The following is a 17,464-nucleotide window of genomic DNA, read 5'->3' on the forward strand; positions in this document are numbered from 1 at the left end:
ATTTTGCTGCAGTTTTTGTTTTTTACCTCAACAATATTATGATAGTTCTTCCACAGTGGGACATATGGATTTAATAATTCTTTTCATGGTAGCATAGTATCCTGTAGTATGAATTTAGTACTCTAATTAACCTTTCTTAATTGGTGAATAGTTAGACTGTATCCAGTTTTTGCTATTTCATGTTATAGTCTATGCCCCGACCAGTAACGCCGAAGAAGCTGAAGTTGAACGATTCTATGAAGACCTACAAGACCTTCTAGAACTAACACCCAAAAAAGATGTCCTTTTCATTATAGGGGACTGGAATGCAAAAGTAGGAAGTCAAGAAACACCTGGCGTAACAGGCAGGTTTGGCCTTGGAGTACAGAATGAAGCAGGGCAAAGGCTAATAGAGTTTTGCCACGAGAACGCACTGGTAATAGCAAACACCCTATTCCAACAACACAAGAGAAGACTCTACACGTGGACATCACCAGATGGTCAACACCGAAATCAGATTGATTATATTCTTTGCAGCCAAAGATGGAGAAGCTCTATACAGTCAGCAAAAACAAGACCGGGAGCAGACTGTGGCTCAGATCATGAACTGCTTATTGCCAAATTCAGACTTAAATTGAAGAAAGTAGGGAAAACCACTAGACCATTCAGGTATGACCTAGATCAAATCCCTTATGAGTATACAGTAGAAGTGAAAAATAGATTTAAGGGACTAGACCTGATAGACAGAATGCCTGATCAACTATGGACCGAGGTTCGTGACATTGTACAGGAGACAGGGATCAAGAAAATCCCCATGGAAAAGAAATGCAAAAAAGCAAAATGGCTGTCTGAGGAGGCCTTACAGATAGCTGGGAAGAGAAGAGAAGCGAAAAGCAAAGGAGAAAAGGAAAGATATTCTTATCTGAATGCAGAGTTCCAAAGAATAGCAAGGAGAGATAAGAAAGCCTTCCTCAGCGATCAGTGCAAACAAATAGAGGAAAACAACAGATTGGGAAAGACTAGAGACCTCTTCAAGAAAATTAGAGATACCAAGGGAACATTTCACGCAAAGATAGGCTCGATAAAGGACAGAAATGGTATGGACCTAACAGAAGCAGAAGATATTAAGAAGAGCTGGCAAGAATACACAGAAGAACTGTACAAAAAAGATCTTCACGACACAGATAATCACGATGGTGTGATCACTCACCTAGAGCCAGACATCTTGGAATGTGAAGTCAAGTGGGCCTTAGAAAGCATCACTATGAACAAAGCTAGTGGAGGTGATGGAATTCCAGTTGAGCTATTTCAAATCCTCAAAGGTGATGCTGTGAAAGTGCTGCACTCGATATGCCAGCAAATTTGGAAAACTCAGCAGTGGCCACAGGACTGGAAGAGGTCAGTCTTCGTTCCAATCCCAAAGAAAGGCAATGCCAAAGAATGCTCAAACTACCGCACAATTGCACTCATCTCACATGCTAGTAAAGTAATGCTCAAAATTCTCCAAGCCAGGCTTCAGCAATACATGAACCGTGAACTTCCAGATGTTCAAGCTGGTTTTAGAAAAGGCAGAGGAACCAGAGATCAAATTGCCAATATCCGCTGGATCATCAAAAAAGCAAGAGAGTTCCAGAAAAACATCTATTTCTGCTTTATTGACTATGCCAAAGCCTTTGACTGTGTGGATCACAATAAACTGTGGAAAATTCTGAAAGAGATGGGAATACCAGACCATCTGACCTGTCTCTTGAGAAACCTGTATGCAGGTCAGGAAGCAACAGTCAGAACTGGACATGGAACAACAGACTGGTTCCAAATAGGAAAAGGAGTACGTCAAGGCTGTATATTGTCACCCTGCTTATTTAACTTATATGCAGAGTACATCATGAGAAACGCTGGGCTGGAAGAAACACAAGCTGGAATCAAGATTGCTGGGAGAAATATTAATAACCTCAGATATGCGGATGACACCACCCTTATGGCAGAAAGTGAAGAAGAACTAAAGAGCCTCTTGATGAAGGTGAAGGAGGAGAGTGAAAAAGTTGGCTTAAAGCTCAACGTTCAGAAAACTAAGATCATGGCATCTGGTCCCATCACTCCATGGGAAATAGATGGGGAAACAGTGGAAACAGTGTCAGACTTTACTTTTTTGGGCTCCAGAATCACTGCTGATGGTGACTGCAGCCATGAAATTAAAAGACGCTTACTCCTTGGAAGGAAGGTTATGGCCAACCTAGATAGCATGTTTAAAAGCAGAGACATTACTTTGCCAACAAAAGTCCGTCTAGTCAAGACTATGGTTTTTCCAGTGGTCATGTATGGATGTGAGAGTTGGACGGTGAAGAAAGCTGAGTGCCGCAGAATTGATGCTTTTGAACTGTGGTGTTGGAGAAGACTCTTGAGAGTTTCTTGGACTGCAAGGAGATCCAATCAATCCATCCTAAAAGAGACCAATCCTGGGTGTTCATTGGAAGGTCTGATGTTGAAGCTGAAGCTCCAATACTTTGGCCACCTCATGCGAAGGGTTGACTCATTGGAAAAGACCCTAATGCTGGGTAGGATTGGGGGCGGGAGGAGAAGGGGACGACAGAGGATGAGATGGTTGGATGGCATCACTGACTCGATGAACATGGGTTTGGGTAGACTCCGGGAGTTGGTGATGGACAGAGAGGCCTGGTGTGCTGCAATTCATGGGGTCGCAGAGAGTCGGACACGACTGAGCGACTGAACTGAACTGAACTGTTATAGATTTTAAAACTTCTTTTCTTTATATAAGAATAATACCTGCTCAGTATAAAACTTTCAACATTTCAGAAATGTTTGTCTTAGAAAGCAGAAGTCCCTCATAATCCTCTCTCAGAAACCATCAAACACAGATGTTATTCTCTTCCTATAACACAGCCATTATCTATATTGTGTGATCTTTACACACTATTGGAAAAAGAAATAAGTAACAAATACTATATAACTGTTAGGACTTCCCAGATGGCACTAGTGGTAAAGATTTTGCCTGCCAATGCAGGAGACACAAGAGACAAGATTTGATCCCTGGGTCAGGAAGATCCCCTGGAGTAGGAAATTTTTCTTCTACAGGTAGTAGAGGAAAAATTAGATACTATGAATAAATTCATTCTAATGAATTGGACAACTTAAATGAAATGAACAAATTCCTTGAAAAACAATGGACGCAAGAAGAAAAAATAATTGAAATGCTACTGCTAAGTCGCTTCAGTCGTGTCCGACTCTGTGCGACCCCATAGGCGGCAGCCTACCAGGCTCCGCTGTCCCTGGGATTCTCCAGGCAAGAACACTGGAGTGGGTTGCCATTTCCTTCTCCAGTGCATGAAAGGGAAAAGTGAAAGTGAAGTCGCTCAGTCGTGTCCAACTCTTAGCGACCCCATGACTGTAGCCTACCAGGCTCCTCCGTCCATGGGATTTTCCAGGCAAGAGTACTGGAGTGGGGTGCCATTGCCTTCTCCAATAATTGAAATAGCCCCATACATATTAAAGAAATTAACTTATTATCAAACTCCTGCAAGGAAAACTCCAGGACTAGGTGGCTTCATTGGTGAATTCTATCAAATATTTATTTAAGGAAGAAAAAAATAACAATCGTGCACAAACTCTTTCAAAACACAGAGGAAGGAACACTTTCCAACTTGTTTTATGAGACCAGGATAACCTTGATATGAAAAGTTGACAAAGATATTACAAGAAAAGAAAATTATAAATTCTTATCCCTCATGAACTTAGATGTAAAAATCTAATTAGTCTTTGACAGAGCAATTTCATTTCTAGGAATTTATACCCAAAAACCCTCAGAGTTGTACAAAGATTAACTACAGAATATCCACTATAGCAATATTTTTGTTGTTGTTTAGTCACTAAGTCGTGTCTGACTCTTTTCCACCCCATGGACTGCAGCGTGCCAGGCTTCCCTGTCCTTCACCATCTCCCAGACTTTGCTCAAACTCATGTCCATTGATTCAGTGATGCCATCCCACATTTCATCCTCTGTCATCCCTTTCTCCTCTTGCCCTCGATCTTTCCCAGCATCAGGGTCTTTTCAAATGAGTCAGCTCTTTGCATCAGGTGGCCAAAGTATTGGAGTTTCAGCTTCAGCATCAGTCCTTCCAATGAATATTCGGGACTGATTTCCTTTAGGATGGACTGTTTGGATCTCCTTGCTGTCCAAGGGACTCTCAAGAGTCTTCTCCAACACCACGGTTCAAAGGCATCAATTCTTTAGTGCTCAGCTTTCTTTATGGTCCAACTTTCACATCCATACATGACCACTTGAAAAACCTTGCCTTGACTAAATGAACCTTGATGATGCTGTGAAAGGCTGCACTCAATATGCCCCCAAAATAAACCCCCCTCAAAATTAGTCTCTCACTTTTTCCCCATCTATTTGTCATAAGTGATGGGACCAGATGCCATGATCTTAGTTTTCCAAATGTTGGGTTTTAAGCCAACTTTTTCACTCCTCTTTCACTTTCATCAAGAGGCTCTTTAGTTCTTCTTCGCTTTTTGCCATAACGGTGGTGTCATCTGCATCTGAGGTTATTGATGTCATCTGATAACAATAACAAAGGGTGGTGTCATCTGAGGTTATTGATATTTCTCCCAGCAATCTTGATTCCAACTTGGGCTTCATCCAGCCCAGTGTTTCTCATGATGTACTCTGCATGTAAATTAAATAAACAGGGAGACAATATACAGCCTTGACATATTCCTTTCCTGATTTGGAACCAGTCTGTTGTTCCATGTTCAGTTCTAACTGTTGCTTCCTGACCTGCATACAGATTTCTTAGGAGGCAGGTCAGGTGGTCTGGTATTTCCATCTCTTGAAGAATTTTCCACAGTTTGTTATGATCCACACAGTCAAAGGCTTTGGCATAGTCAATAAAGCAGATGTTCTTCTGGAACTCTCTTGCTTTTTCGATGATCCAGTGGATGCTGGCAATTTGATCTCTGGTTCCTCTGCTTTTTCTAAAATCAGCTTGAACATCTGGAAGTTCACGGTTCACGTACTGTTGAAGCCTCTCTTGGAGAATTTTGAGCATTACTTTACTAGCGTGTGAGATGAGTGCAATTGTGTAGCAGTTTGAGCATTCTTTGGCATTGCCTTTCTTTGGGATTGGAATGAAAACTGACCTTTTCCAGTCCTGTGGCCACTGCTGAGTTTTCCAAATTTGCTGGCATATTGAGTGCATCACTTTCACAGCATCATCTTTTAGGATTTGAAATAGCTCACCTGGAATTCCATCACCTCCACTAGCTTTGTTTGTAGTGATGCTTCCTAAGGCCCACTTGACTTCGCATTCCAGGATGTCTGACTCTAGGTGAGTGATCACACTATTGTGGTTATCTGGGTCATGAAGATCTTTTTTGTATAGTTCTTCTGTACATTCTTGCCACCTCTTCTTAATATCTTCTGCTTCTGTTATTATTTATGGCTGTGCTGGGTCTTCATTGCTGTGTGAGGGGTTTCTCCAGTTGCTGAGAGCAGGGACTACTCTCCAGTTATGGTACATGGACTCTAGGGCATGCAGGTCACGTGGGCCCAGCTGCCTTGCGGCATATGGGACCTTCCCGGACCAGGGATCGAACCTGAGTTCCCTGCAGTGGCAGGCAGAATCTTAACCACTGGACCACCAGGGAAGCCCTGATGTCTGTGCTTTTAAATAAGCTGTCTAGGTTTGTTATACCTTTTCTTCCAAGGAGCAAGCATTTTTTAATTTCATGGCTGCACTCACTGTCCACAATGATTTTGGAGCCCAAGAAAACAAAGTCTGTCACTGTTTCCATTTTTTCCCTATATATTTGCCATGAGGTGATGGGACCAGATGCCATGATCTTAGGTTTTTGAATGTTGAGTTTGAAGCCAGCTTTTTCATTCTCCTCTTTCATCTTCATTAAGACGCTCTTTAGTTCCTCTTTGGTTTCTGCCATTAGGGTGGTATCATCTGCATATCTGAAGTTGTTGATATTTCTCCCAGCAATCTCGATTTCAGCTTGTGATTCATCCACCCTGGCATTTTGCATGATGTACTCTGTATATAAGTTAAATAAGCAGGGTGATAATACACAGCCTTGATGTACTCCTTTCCCGATTTTGAACCAGTCTGTTGTTCCACTGTTAATATTTATTTATTTGATTGCATCAGTTCTTAGTTGCAGCATATGAACTCTTAGTTGTAGCATGGAGGAATCTAGTTCCTTGACCAGAAACTGAACCAGGGCCCCCCACTTTGGGAGCATGGAGTCTTAGCCACTGGATCACCAGGGAAGTTCCATATAGTAATATTTTTAATAGTAAAAATATTAAAACTTAAATGTCCCCCAAAATGTGATAATTAAATATGGTATGTTTATGATTGAATATACAACCATTAAAATATAATAAAAATATGTCTTGACACAGGAAGATTCGCCATATATTGTTTATTTTAAAAGTAAGTTACCTGACAACCTAGAGGAGTGGGATGGGGTAGGAGGTGGGAGGGAGGTTCAAGAGGGAGGGGACATATGCATACCTATGGATGATATCATGTCAATAAATGGCAGAAACTAACACAATATTATACAGCAATTATCCTCCAATTAAAATAAATATTTTTTAAAAAGTAAATAACCAAAAATTTCAGGTGCTTTCACTACACACACACAAAATGAATAGAGAAGTTAACTGTCGTGACTGTAATCATGCCATTATGTTTATGTATATCAAATCAACATGTTGTACACCTTAAGTCCATAATTTTTTTTAAACAGGTATATGACGAAATAGTATAATGGCATGATCCTACTTTTCAAAGAAAAATATATATTTATATATAATGGGAAAACACTGAAAGGACAGAAACCAAATGTCACAAATGGTTAATTGTTGGAGGATGGGAGTATAGTAGACTTTTATTTCCTTCCTTTTGCTTATCTGTATTATTATCTGTATTGCTTATTTCCTTATCTGTATTTCTTGCAATGAAAAATGTAAATTACTTTTTAATACAAAGTATTGTTGAAGAAAAGTTTTAAAAATGTGACCAATGAGCATTTTTGTACCTCTCCCATTACAGTTCTTAGGAAGAAAAGATTTAGGACTTTGGAATCTTCCTCTCCACCTCCAACCTAAAACCTATCCATCCTGAGCCACTGGACATAGCTTTTCCCTCCTTTGACGCTGGATCCATGGTGGCCCTGCCTTATGGGTCCAACCTGTATTCAGTTGGTTAGGCATTACAAGTTTTGCAGCTGACTGACTTTTACAAGATCCTTTTCCTTAGGGGCTCCAGTTTCTCCTCTCTTAATCAGTGATCTTTAAGGTGACTTCCAGACAGAGGAAAGAACAGATTTAGAGTCAGGAAACCCTGGGGGAGACTTGGGAATGTAGGCATCATCGCCCAGAAGAATATTCCTTATTATTCTTTGTGTCTTCAGGGTCCCCGACCAGGTAAAAAGCACCTCCCAGACCAGGCCTTATAAAACCAGTCAGCCTTATATTTCTCTGGTCCTGTTCGCAGGGCTCCACACAGAGTAGTTGCTCAGTGAACTCACTTTTTGCCTCTTTTAAAAGTAACCCCAGAATAGGTTTTTTAAAAAATTAATTTATTTATTTTAATTGGAGGCTAATTACTTTACAATATTGTAGTGGGTTTTGCCATATATTGACATAAATCAGCCATGGGTGTACATGGGCTCCCCATCCTGAACCCCCCTCCCACCTCCCTCCCCATCCATCCCTCAGGGTCATCCCAGTGCACCAGCCCTGAGCACCCTGTCTCATGCATCAAACTTGGACTTTCGATCTGTTTCACATATGATAATATACATGTTTCATTGCTATCCAGAATAGGTTTTCTAAGCTTGTTTTTGATGGTGATCTGAAAGCAAAGTTGGTTTTAATTATTGGGGCACATATTGTGCAAGTTTTTTGCTGAGGTAACAGCTTTATTGCTTATTTTTAACAATTCACCAAGCGGAGCACCTCTCCTGACAAGCCAGAGGCTGAGAGACATTGAAATTGTCGCTCACTTGGGGCCTTCGTGGGGAAAATCATCTCAGGGCTGCCGGCGGTGTGCATGTAGAACCACAGTCCCGCAGGTGCCCAGGCTGTTACCACGCGGCTTCCCGAGAGAGATTTTACCAGGCTCTCCACTTAAGGGAAGTCCCAAGCTATGCCACTGTGGAGCTGTGTGACCTTGGACAAGTCCTTTCCTCCTATGGACCCACGTGCTCTTCCCCGGTCGGTTTATGCTATGGGGACGGTCGAGTGATCTAGAAAACATTTGCTTTTAAACGTTTATTCATCTCAGGTATCACGCGAATGAGAGCCCACGAGCAGGGCAATTAAGGACTACTACTGGCAAGCCTCTGCGACCCGCGTCGCAGGCCTCGCGAGATCTCCACTCTGCGCTTCGCGGCGTCATCCTCTCGCCGGCCGCGGCGGCGACGGCGACGGCGACGGCGCGTGAGGTACTCACAGGGGCGGCCCGTATCCCTCCGCCGCCGGCGCGGCCCGGCCCTCCCTTCCCCCGGCCCGCCAATCCCCGCTTTCCCGACCTGCCTCTCGGCCTGGGCCCACCCCGCGCTCTGGCTGCCCCACCCCGGCGGCGCCGCCCGCCCGCGCGTCCCTCGGTCCACCTGCAGCAGGCAGTCCCTCCGGCTGTCCTACCCAGAGGCGCCGGCCGAGCCCGAGGCCTTAGCTCTTGCTTCCCGGCGGAGGGATCCGCGGCGGCTGAGGAGGCGGCGCTGAGCCTAGAAGGAAGAGGCAGCTACCGCGGTGGTGGTGGCGGCGGCGGCGGCGGCGGCGGCGGCGGCTCGGGCGGCAGCGCATAAAGGGGCCGCCGCCGGGTGATGCGGTGACCGCTGCGGCAGGCCCAGGAGCCGAGTTGGCCCCGGCCCTAAGTCCGTCCCGCCGGACCCGCGCTCCGGAACTCCCCATCTTCTCCGGCCGATCCGCAATCACCGAGGCGGCCTCGCGCCCCCTCGCCCCTTCCCCGTCCCTCCCCTGCCCCCGTCCCCGCCCCGGGGCCGCCGCCACCCACTTCCCACGATGGCTCTGAAGAGAATCCACAAGGTAAGCAGCCAGGGATCGGCTGTGTGTTCGGGCATCTAGGCGGGTCGGCCGAGCTGGCTGCGGCCTGCACTTCCCGTCGTCTTCGCCGGACTCCCGGCTTCTTCGGACCGGGCTGCGGGCGATGGCCCGGCCGGGCGGCCTTCACACCCCACTCCCAGTGATGGCGTCCGTAGAGGCCCCGGCGCGCTACCCGCACTTAGGCCGGAGGTATGCTCGCCGGTTCAGCGTTCCTTCCCGGCCTCCTTTCTAGGCCCCGCGTGGTATGGAGTCCCAGGGCCTCTCCCCGGCCTGGGACTGCTGTGCCAGAGGGCCATTGTCCTGCTGTGCCAGGAGGGGGTGCTGGAACTAGGGCGTTGGGCGGCCCCATCGACGGAGGTCGAAAGGGCTCTTTGCCCCATCTCTGCCTGTGCACCCCCTATCCCCACCTGCCTAGGCTCCCTCCGCAGAACCCCTTGAGCTCGGGGCCCGTATGAGGAAACCTTTTTGTCCAATCCAGAAATATTTCTTGAGTTCACTTGCCGTTTAGCGGCCGCACGCTTCCGTCCACTCTGCTCGTCCAGAAACTAAGTAGGAAGTTGAGGAAATAAGCATGACTTTTATGAGGAAGGAGGGAAGTGGAGGGAGAAGCTTTTTATTCCTTGAGGTTGCCAGATGTAGTCAGAAACATACTTCAGTTTGCAGGAGTGTATTTAATAGAAAGGGTATTGTCAAGGGTAGAGTTAGAAACCTGAACGTTTGAAAACCACTGGAGAGGATTTCACAAAGTTTCCTTTTACATTCTCTTCGCAAAATGGATTTTAACGCTTAAATTAGGTGATGTTTTTTGAGAGATGCTTTTAATGTAGAAGGGATTTTGCTAGATTTTTCCATTAGAAAAGATTTCTTTGCCCTTTAAAATAAAGGGTTATCTGTAGTTGTCTCCACGGAGGTTTTTCTAATATTGCTTCTAGATTATGGACTTGCGTTAAAGTTTACGGTTTTTTTTCCCTTCCCTCTAATATTATAACTTCCTATTATCTCTCACTATCTTTTTTACTTAGAAGGGGGAAGCGGCACTGCTGATTTGTTTGGTGTTTGACTTGGCTACTTGGAGAGGCTGTACTAAACCTCTAGACAGAAGAAGATCCTGGGATCCATTCTCTAGGATGGGATGGAGATGCAAGGGGGAAGAGAACTAATTTTTACCTTTCATTAAACTCAGTAAAAATGGAGATTTGGTCAGTTTAAACCCTTCAGCTCAGCAGTTGGTCCTGGTTTTATTCTTGATCTAAGACCTTTCCTGTGGAATTAATCCCAGTGGTTATTGTAAATTAGGTTAGATCCTCACCAACTTCTTTTGACTTTGATTTCTATCAAATGAAAAAGGGCAGACTTCAGACAGTAAATCTTGTACTAAAGTGAAACAGGTTATTTGTTAAAAGAAGCTCATCCTTAAGTAGAGATCTCTTGAACCCTTTTAAGGGGCAGGAGCACACTGAGGACAAGTTATGCAAGTAAATAATAGCATTTTTAAGGCTTTAAGGAGTTAATCGATTCTTAAGGACTAATTGAGAAGTTATCAACTTGAGATTATACTTGTAGAAGATTGTGCACTTCTAAAACGTGAAGAAAAATAAATATAATGTGCAATCACAGATCAAGAGATATAGCCTTTAATCTCTACTCTGAGTGATATGTGTGCTATGGAGGTTTTTTTTAGAGAAGGAAATAGCACTCAAAACATGCATTTTAATCGTCTTCCTTGCCTTCTTTTGAGATACTGCATGTTCGCTAGATTTTCTCTAAAAGATACCTTTACTAAAATTTTAGTAAGAAAAATCAAGTGTATACCATGATTATTTGAACTTTAAAACTCAGTATTAAAAAAAAAACAACAACAACAACTCAGTATTAACCTTTTTTCACCTGGTTTATAACCTAGAACTGTCCTCAAAGTATGGCTCAACATAGACTGCCAGGGATTTGAAAAATAAACTTTATTTTTGGTGTACATACTAGTCATAAGATTGTGAAAACAAAATGAAGATTTTTTTTCCACCAGGCATTTTGTATAACATCAATTTTAAATTGAATACAAACTTAACCTAGATACGGATAAGACCAGTCCTATCTCACCCTCAGCCCTAGTAATGTATCTGCGATGCAGTCCCCCAAAGACAGACTTGGCTTACATAATTGGTCTTAGTCTTGAATCTTCCCAGTTACCACTCTCTTAGAAAGTAGTTCTGTTTAAATACCTCTCAACTTCAGATAGCATGAACTATTGCATCTGGGTTCTAATAAAATTTTATTAAGAACAAATACTTTTGACCAAGGCAGCTTCAGGAATTCTGTGTCTTGTGTTTCATTGACAAAGGGTAATAGTGTTCCGTGAATCTCACAGTCCTTTAAATGCCATGACTTTTTTGGAAAAAGCTCTTGATGGACTTTATTTTGATAGAAACTTTAAGGTCTTATATGCTGTAACAGAGTTTACCAGAGTTTTCATTTTGAACATCCATTATGGTTCCATGCAGGGTTTGGGACCCTTTGGTATTGTTTATATCTACACCAAATGGCCCCAGCCTCTGCTACATTTTGAGGTTTTCTGCTGACATGATGGGTCTTCAACTTTGATTTTGATGCTTTTAGTGTCTGCCTGTAGCAGCACCACCCCCAGCCTTTTTCCAGTTGGCTGCCTCTCATCTGTTGTGGGCTGGGAAACCAGATCACTGAGCTTATTAAAATTATGTCTAAAATAAGATCCAGTAGGCTCTGAGTGAAGAGGGCTTCATGTGTTCTGTGAACTGTGTGGTCTGTTTGACTGATCAGAGACCTTTTTTTTTTTTTAACTTGCTTCCTGTTTTTCTTCTTTACTTTTGTTATACAGATGCAGGAGGCTTTTTTGTGCTCTTATAGTGCGACAGTATTAAAATACAGGGTAAATTTATTTTGAGGAAGAGTAAAAGGCTAAATATCATGAGGAATTGAAGACAGACCAAAGTTAGGATACTAAAAGCTCTTAACAATAATAGTGACTTGTACATTTAATAGTGTCCTGCTAGATATAATTAACATTTGATATACATAGCTTTAATGCCAGGACTATCACTTGATTTACTGTATTTCTATGATTAAAGTGTCTTAAGTTTCCTGAAAAGCCCCATCAGTCAGTTAACTTTCCAGTAAAATAAAATCTCAAACTCTGATGGCTAGGCAGGTAACCAAAGTGAGCAAAGGGAATTGGAGGGAACCAGAAATTGCATGTGCTTTTAGAAGAGGGCAGCTGCTATTCAGCTCCCTCCAAATGTTGCTGTTACCAGGATCTGTGCCCAAAGTTACCAGATTTTCTTTTTTTTTTTTTTTTTGAGGGAAGCCACAAAACCAGATTTTTGGCAACCAATTCAAATTAAAAACAAGGATAGCAAAACCAAAAGACACTTCCACACTTTTTTTGGTAGATTGGTAGGTACCAGTTTAATGTATGAATTAAAATTAACAAAAGATTGAGGTTCAGTGAGTAACTAGGAGTGTAAGGATTAAATCATTTGAACAATACTTTCTGTCTTTTTCAAAGTTTCCAGGTATTGCTTTATGTAAATAGGCATAATTAAGTAATTTTTTTGGTGAACTTTTAATTAACTTCTTCAGTGAAGTTTTGTATGGTTGTGGTTGTAGGAAAAACCAGTTTAATAGATACATTGATCCCAGGCAAATGCTTACAACTTACTCTTCATTGTAATCTGTTTCATGTTATGAATCATCTTTCTGTAGATTACATAGTTTCAAAATATCTGAGATTGCCAGTTACCAAAGGATGATTTTTAAGGATATGGGAAGGGAGTTGTAATATCATAATAGCACTAGTTTTAAGATTATTTTAAAATAGAAGTGTGATATGATACATTACATTAATCTTATCAGAAGTAAGGATTCAGTTAATTCCAGTCAAAGTGATGAAACAAATTAGCAAACAGTCTTGTGGAGTATTTGAAACTTTAATATAAGAAGTGGTTGACAGGAGATGACTGAATTAGTTACATATTGGAAAGCAGACATCCCTTATTACTCCAAAAGATAAACTTCTTGAAATCTCTGGGAAAATTTTTTTTTCCTTTAGAAATGATTCTTTGCTTCACAAAGGTTTGTTGAGTTGAGAAACTTTCTTTGGCTCTTTTGGGTTGCTATTTAAATATAATTTAAACAGCCGTCATTAACTTCATAAATCGGGGGGGTGGTGGTGTTTAAAGTCTCCCAAAGCGTATTACTGTACTGCTGACTGACAAGGAGGAAGTTTTGACAAAGTCCAATTCTGGATATTTTAGTCCAGAGAGAGAAGGCTGCTAAAATATCCTAGGCAGTTCCCAGGATAGGAATACCTGACTCATGCTTGATGCTGCCAGCAACCTTTGCAGCCTCATCCCAAAATTGAAGGAGCACACTTGTTTTTTCTGTAGAAACAAAAGTTTTGGTGGTTAGGTTCCCAGGCTAACCTTCAAAATCATGTTAAAAATATGACATAGAAAAATAAAGTACCATTTCTTATTCTGTATACACGAGTGAGATTTCAAGTAATAGAATCATAAAATTTTAGCTCTGCATCACATCTCAGAGCTATGTCCTAAAAAGGCCATGTGACTTAGTAGGGCTGGATTAAGAACCTGGATTTCTTGACTGCTCAGTGTCTTTTCTGGCAGGCACTGTACCCTTACACAGTCATTAGGGGTGTAATCCCAGGGAATGCAGCTTTTTCTTCTGTTCAAACAATTGAGTATTTATGTTCTGGAACCAGAAGATTTTACCTTCAGCATCTCTTTTTATTGTTGGAGAGGTGTCTATGAATTCCCTTAAAACAATGCAGTTTTTGTTTTGTTTTCCATTGTTTTAATTCCTATAAAGCAGAAAAATAAGAAACTAGGCAAATTCTGGGTGTTCTATTCTCCATATATCTTTCATCATAGTCAAATGGGTTTTTTAATCTCTCTAAAAGACTAAGAATCACTGTCCTACCTCCTTAAACACTCTGTTTTAATCTCAGTAGGTGACCCAATTACCTATTCTGTAGAGAAAATATAGATCTATGTGAATCCTTTCAAATTTCCTTTGAAGACTTTAAAAAGAAAAAAGAAAAACCAGACCTCATAGCCACAATCTTGAGAGTACTCAGTGTGTATCAGAATGACTGACTCTTCTGAACAACCCTGTGAGAATTCTGTTCTCAGGTTAGAAGAGAAAATGGAGGCTTGGAGAAGTAAACAAACTTGCCTGTGATTATATGGCTATGATACGAAGAGCCAGGATTCAGATGCATTCAGTCTTGACCAGGGAGCCAACTATTGCTCCAAATGTACCTTAGTCATCACTCTTCTTGTTGTCTCTGGAGAAGCTCTGCTTTTCCCATTGCAAGCTAACTTTTGCTATTCATCCTATTCTTTTGCCAGGTCCTTGCTCTCTAGTAATTGTCCCTGCTCTCCTAGTTCTGATCTCTTCTTTGACTCCCCTCAGCATCCAAACTTATCTAAGACTTTGCTCATCTTAAGAAAAACACAAAAACAAAAAAAACTTTTAACCTCCCCTCCCCAACTAGAGCTGATTCCTTTCCTTCCTCTTCTTTATCTCTTCCATCTCTGACATTTCAGTGCCAAAATTCTTGACAGGATAGTGTCTATTCACGGTTTTGAAACTGTTCAGTAAGGTCACTGATGATTACTTAATTGCCAGATTCAGTGGATACCTCAGTTTTTATTTACTTTCTGTAACAGTTGATGTGATTATTACTCATTTCCTCCTCCTGCATATCTAGTGTTCTAATAAAGTTAGTGTTTCTTAACTTTTTTAGAATAATTTTAAATTAATATTATTGATGGATACAAATAAAAGTTCATGAAATAATGTATACTTGAATTAAAATTGACAGCACACATGACCCCAGATAAATTAACATATCAATATATAATATCACAAGCACAAAAATAGGGAAATTATTTACAAACAAAATACATTAAGAAGAAGCATTGTTCACTGTCATTTTGCTGTAAAGTAACAAACTAAGAATAGTATTTTAAGAAAATAAAAGGGATCATCATCAGGTGCTGCATTAAATGTGTTGTTACTCTTAAGAATTCCCTGTGGTCCAGTGATTAGGACCCCTCAATTTCACTGCTCATTTCACACCCACTTTCATTGGGGTTCAATCACTGGACGGGGAGCTAAGATCCCACAAGCTGCTTGGTGTGGCCAAAAAAAAGATGTGTTACTCTGTGTTGTTTTCATTACAGTATAATGTGAACATTTGTTTTAAATAGGTGCACTGCAGCAAAAGAAAGAATTAAAATTGCATATTTTGCAATATTCATGTAGTTAGACTACTACCAACATTATTGTCTCATGGACAGACAGGTCACTTAATTTAAAAAAAAGTATTTGCTTTACTTATGTTCATTTAAAAATAATCTATTATTTTGGGGTTTAAGAAAGGACTCTGCTTTTCATTTAAGACTTCCACATTCTAGCTATAAGTCCATAGGGACTGAATTGGTATAGTAGAAATATTAGTGTTCAATATGCTTTGATTAAAGAACTTCTCAAATATATATTGAATTATAATAAGCAGAATAAATCACTGAAGTTAAATAGATAATACCCATGGTTAAATGCTGTTTGTGCATCAGAGCATAGACATAATTTGCTTTGTAATGTGCAAATTTCTTGAGGCATATTACTGCTTTAAATTAGTGTAAATATGTAGTATTTCTTAAAAACATGTATTAAAGTTAGGTAAAATTTAGGACAACAATTTTGCCATCTTTATCCCTGTAATACATGTTAGCATCTCATAAGAAATACTACTGTAATTGAAACAGTTCTCAGAATTATTTTCCTTTAGTCTTTGTGCTTTTCCTTACGCCGTCTCAACCCACCCCTTCCTCCTTCTGAATTCTTATTCATCCTTGGATATCCAACAGACCACTTCTCTGTGAAGCATGCCCCAGGCATGCAGGCAGTAGGGTTCTACTATAGAACTGTTTCTTAGTATATAGACATGATTGATTATTACCCCCTCTAGACTGAATTCTTCTGGGCAAAGTCCCTGTCTTATTCATTATTTTCCCAGTACCTGACACATAGTAGGCATTCAGTTTTTGCCAGCAACGTTTAGTGAATGTCAACAGCAAATAGTATGGTGGGAAAACTAGTAGAATTTTGGAGCTCCATGTCTGCTCAGTCATGTTCTAACCCTGTGTGTGTGGCCTTAGGCAAGTTACTTCACTGATTTTCTTTGGTCTCAGCTTCCTTGCCTGTAGAATGAGGATAATGTCACATACCTTGCAAGCCTGTGGGGTATGAGTAGAAAGGAAATATGGACCACATAAAAGATAGTTTTTAATATTAATTACCACTGGCTTAATTGCCCAGTAATGTTGACCTGTGAAATTAGTAGAATCTTGAAATCTTAGATGGTGTCAGTGATAAGTATTTTCCATTTCACTTCATTGCCACCCCAGTCAAAAAAGAAGGAAAAAAATGTACATCCTGATGTTGTAAAAACTATGTTTTATAATACTTCTTAATGGAAAAAGGGACTGAATTCCAAATTTTTTCTTCAATAAACTTCTGACTCAGTTCAGTTCAGTCGCTCAATCATGTCCGACTCTTTGCGACCCCATGAATTGCAGCACGCTAGGCCTCCCTGTCCATCACCAACTCTCGGAGTCTACCCAAACCCATGTCCATCGAGTCAGTGATGCCATCCAGCCATCTCAACCTCTGTCGTCCCCTTCTCCTCCTGCCCCCAATCCTACCCAGCATTAAGGTCTTTTCCAGTGAGTCAGCTCTTCGCATGAGGTGGCCAAAGTATTAGAGTTTCAGCTTCAACATCAGTCCTTCCAGTGAACACCCAGGATTGATATCCTTTAGGATGGATTGATTGGATCTCCTTGCAGTCCAAGGGACTCTCAAGAGTCTTCTGCAACACCACAGTTCAAAAGCATCAATTCTGCGGCACTCAGCTTTCTTCACTGTCCAACTCTCACATCCATACATGACCACTGGAAAAACCATAGCCTTGACTAGACGGACTTTTGTTGGCAAAGTAATGTCTCTGCTTTTAAATATGCTATCTAGGTTGGCCATAACCTTCCTTCCAAGGAGTAAGCGTCTTTTAATTTCATGGCTGCGGTCACCATCTGCAGTGATTTTGGAGCCCAAAAAAATAAAGTTTGACACTGTTTCCACTGTTTCCCCATCTATTTGCCATGAAGTGATGGGACCAGATGCCATGATCTTAGTTTTCTGAACGTTGAGCTTTAAGCCAACTTTTTAACTCTCCTCTTTCACTTTCATCAAGAGGCTCTTTAGTTCTTCCTCACTTTCTGCCATAAGGGTGGTGTCATCTGCATATCTGAGATTCTTGATATTTCTCCT

The 17,464-nt window shown here is 41.3% G+C and overlaps 1 protein-coding gene across 2 annotated transcripts in view; it reads left to right on the top strand.

Annotated features, from left to right (window-relative positions):
- Positions 1-8,766: 8,766 nt before the first annotated feature.
- Positions 8,767-17,464, top strand: part of UBE2D2 (ubiquitin conjugating enzyme E2 D2) — a 44,342-nt gene continuing 35,644 nt past the window's right edge. For both annotated transcript variants that reach the window (XM_081500980.1, XM_081500982.1), the window contains exon 1: positions 8,767-9,061. Coding sequence is in view for 1 of the 2 variants with exons in the window: in XM_081500982.1 (XP_081357108.1) it covers positions 9,038-9,061 (24 nt within the window). In the remaining variant the exon portion in view is untranslated. The remainder of the gene's footprint in view (positions 9,062-17,464) is intronic.

The sequence above is a fragment of the Giraffa tippelskirchi genome, chromosome 6 (assembly GCF_054371585.1).
Source record: "Giraffa tippelskirchi isolate mGirTip1 chromosome 6, T2T-mGirTip1v1.2.pri, whole genome shotgun sequence".
Lineage (NCBI taxonomy): Eukaryota > Metazoa > Chordata > Mammalia > Artiodactyla > Giraffidae > Giraffa > Giraffa tippelskirchi.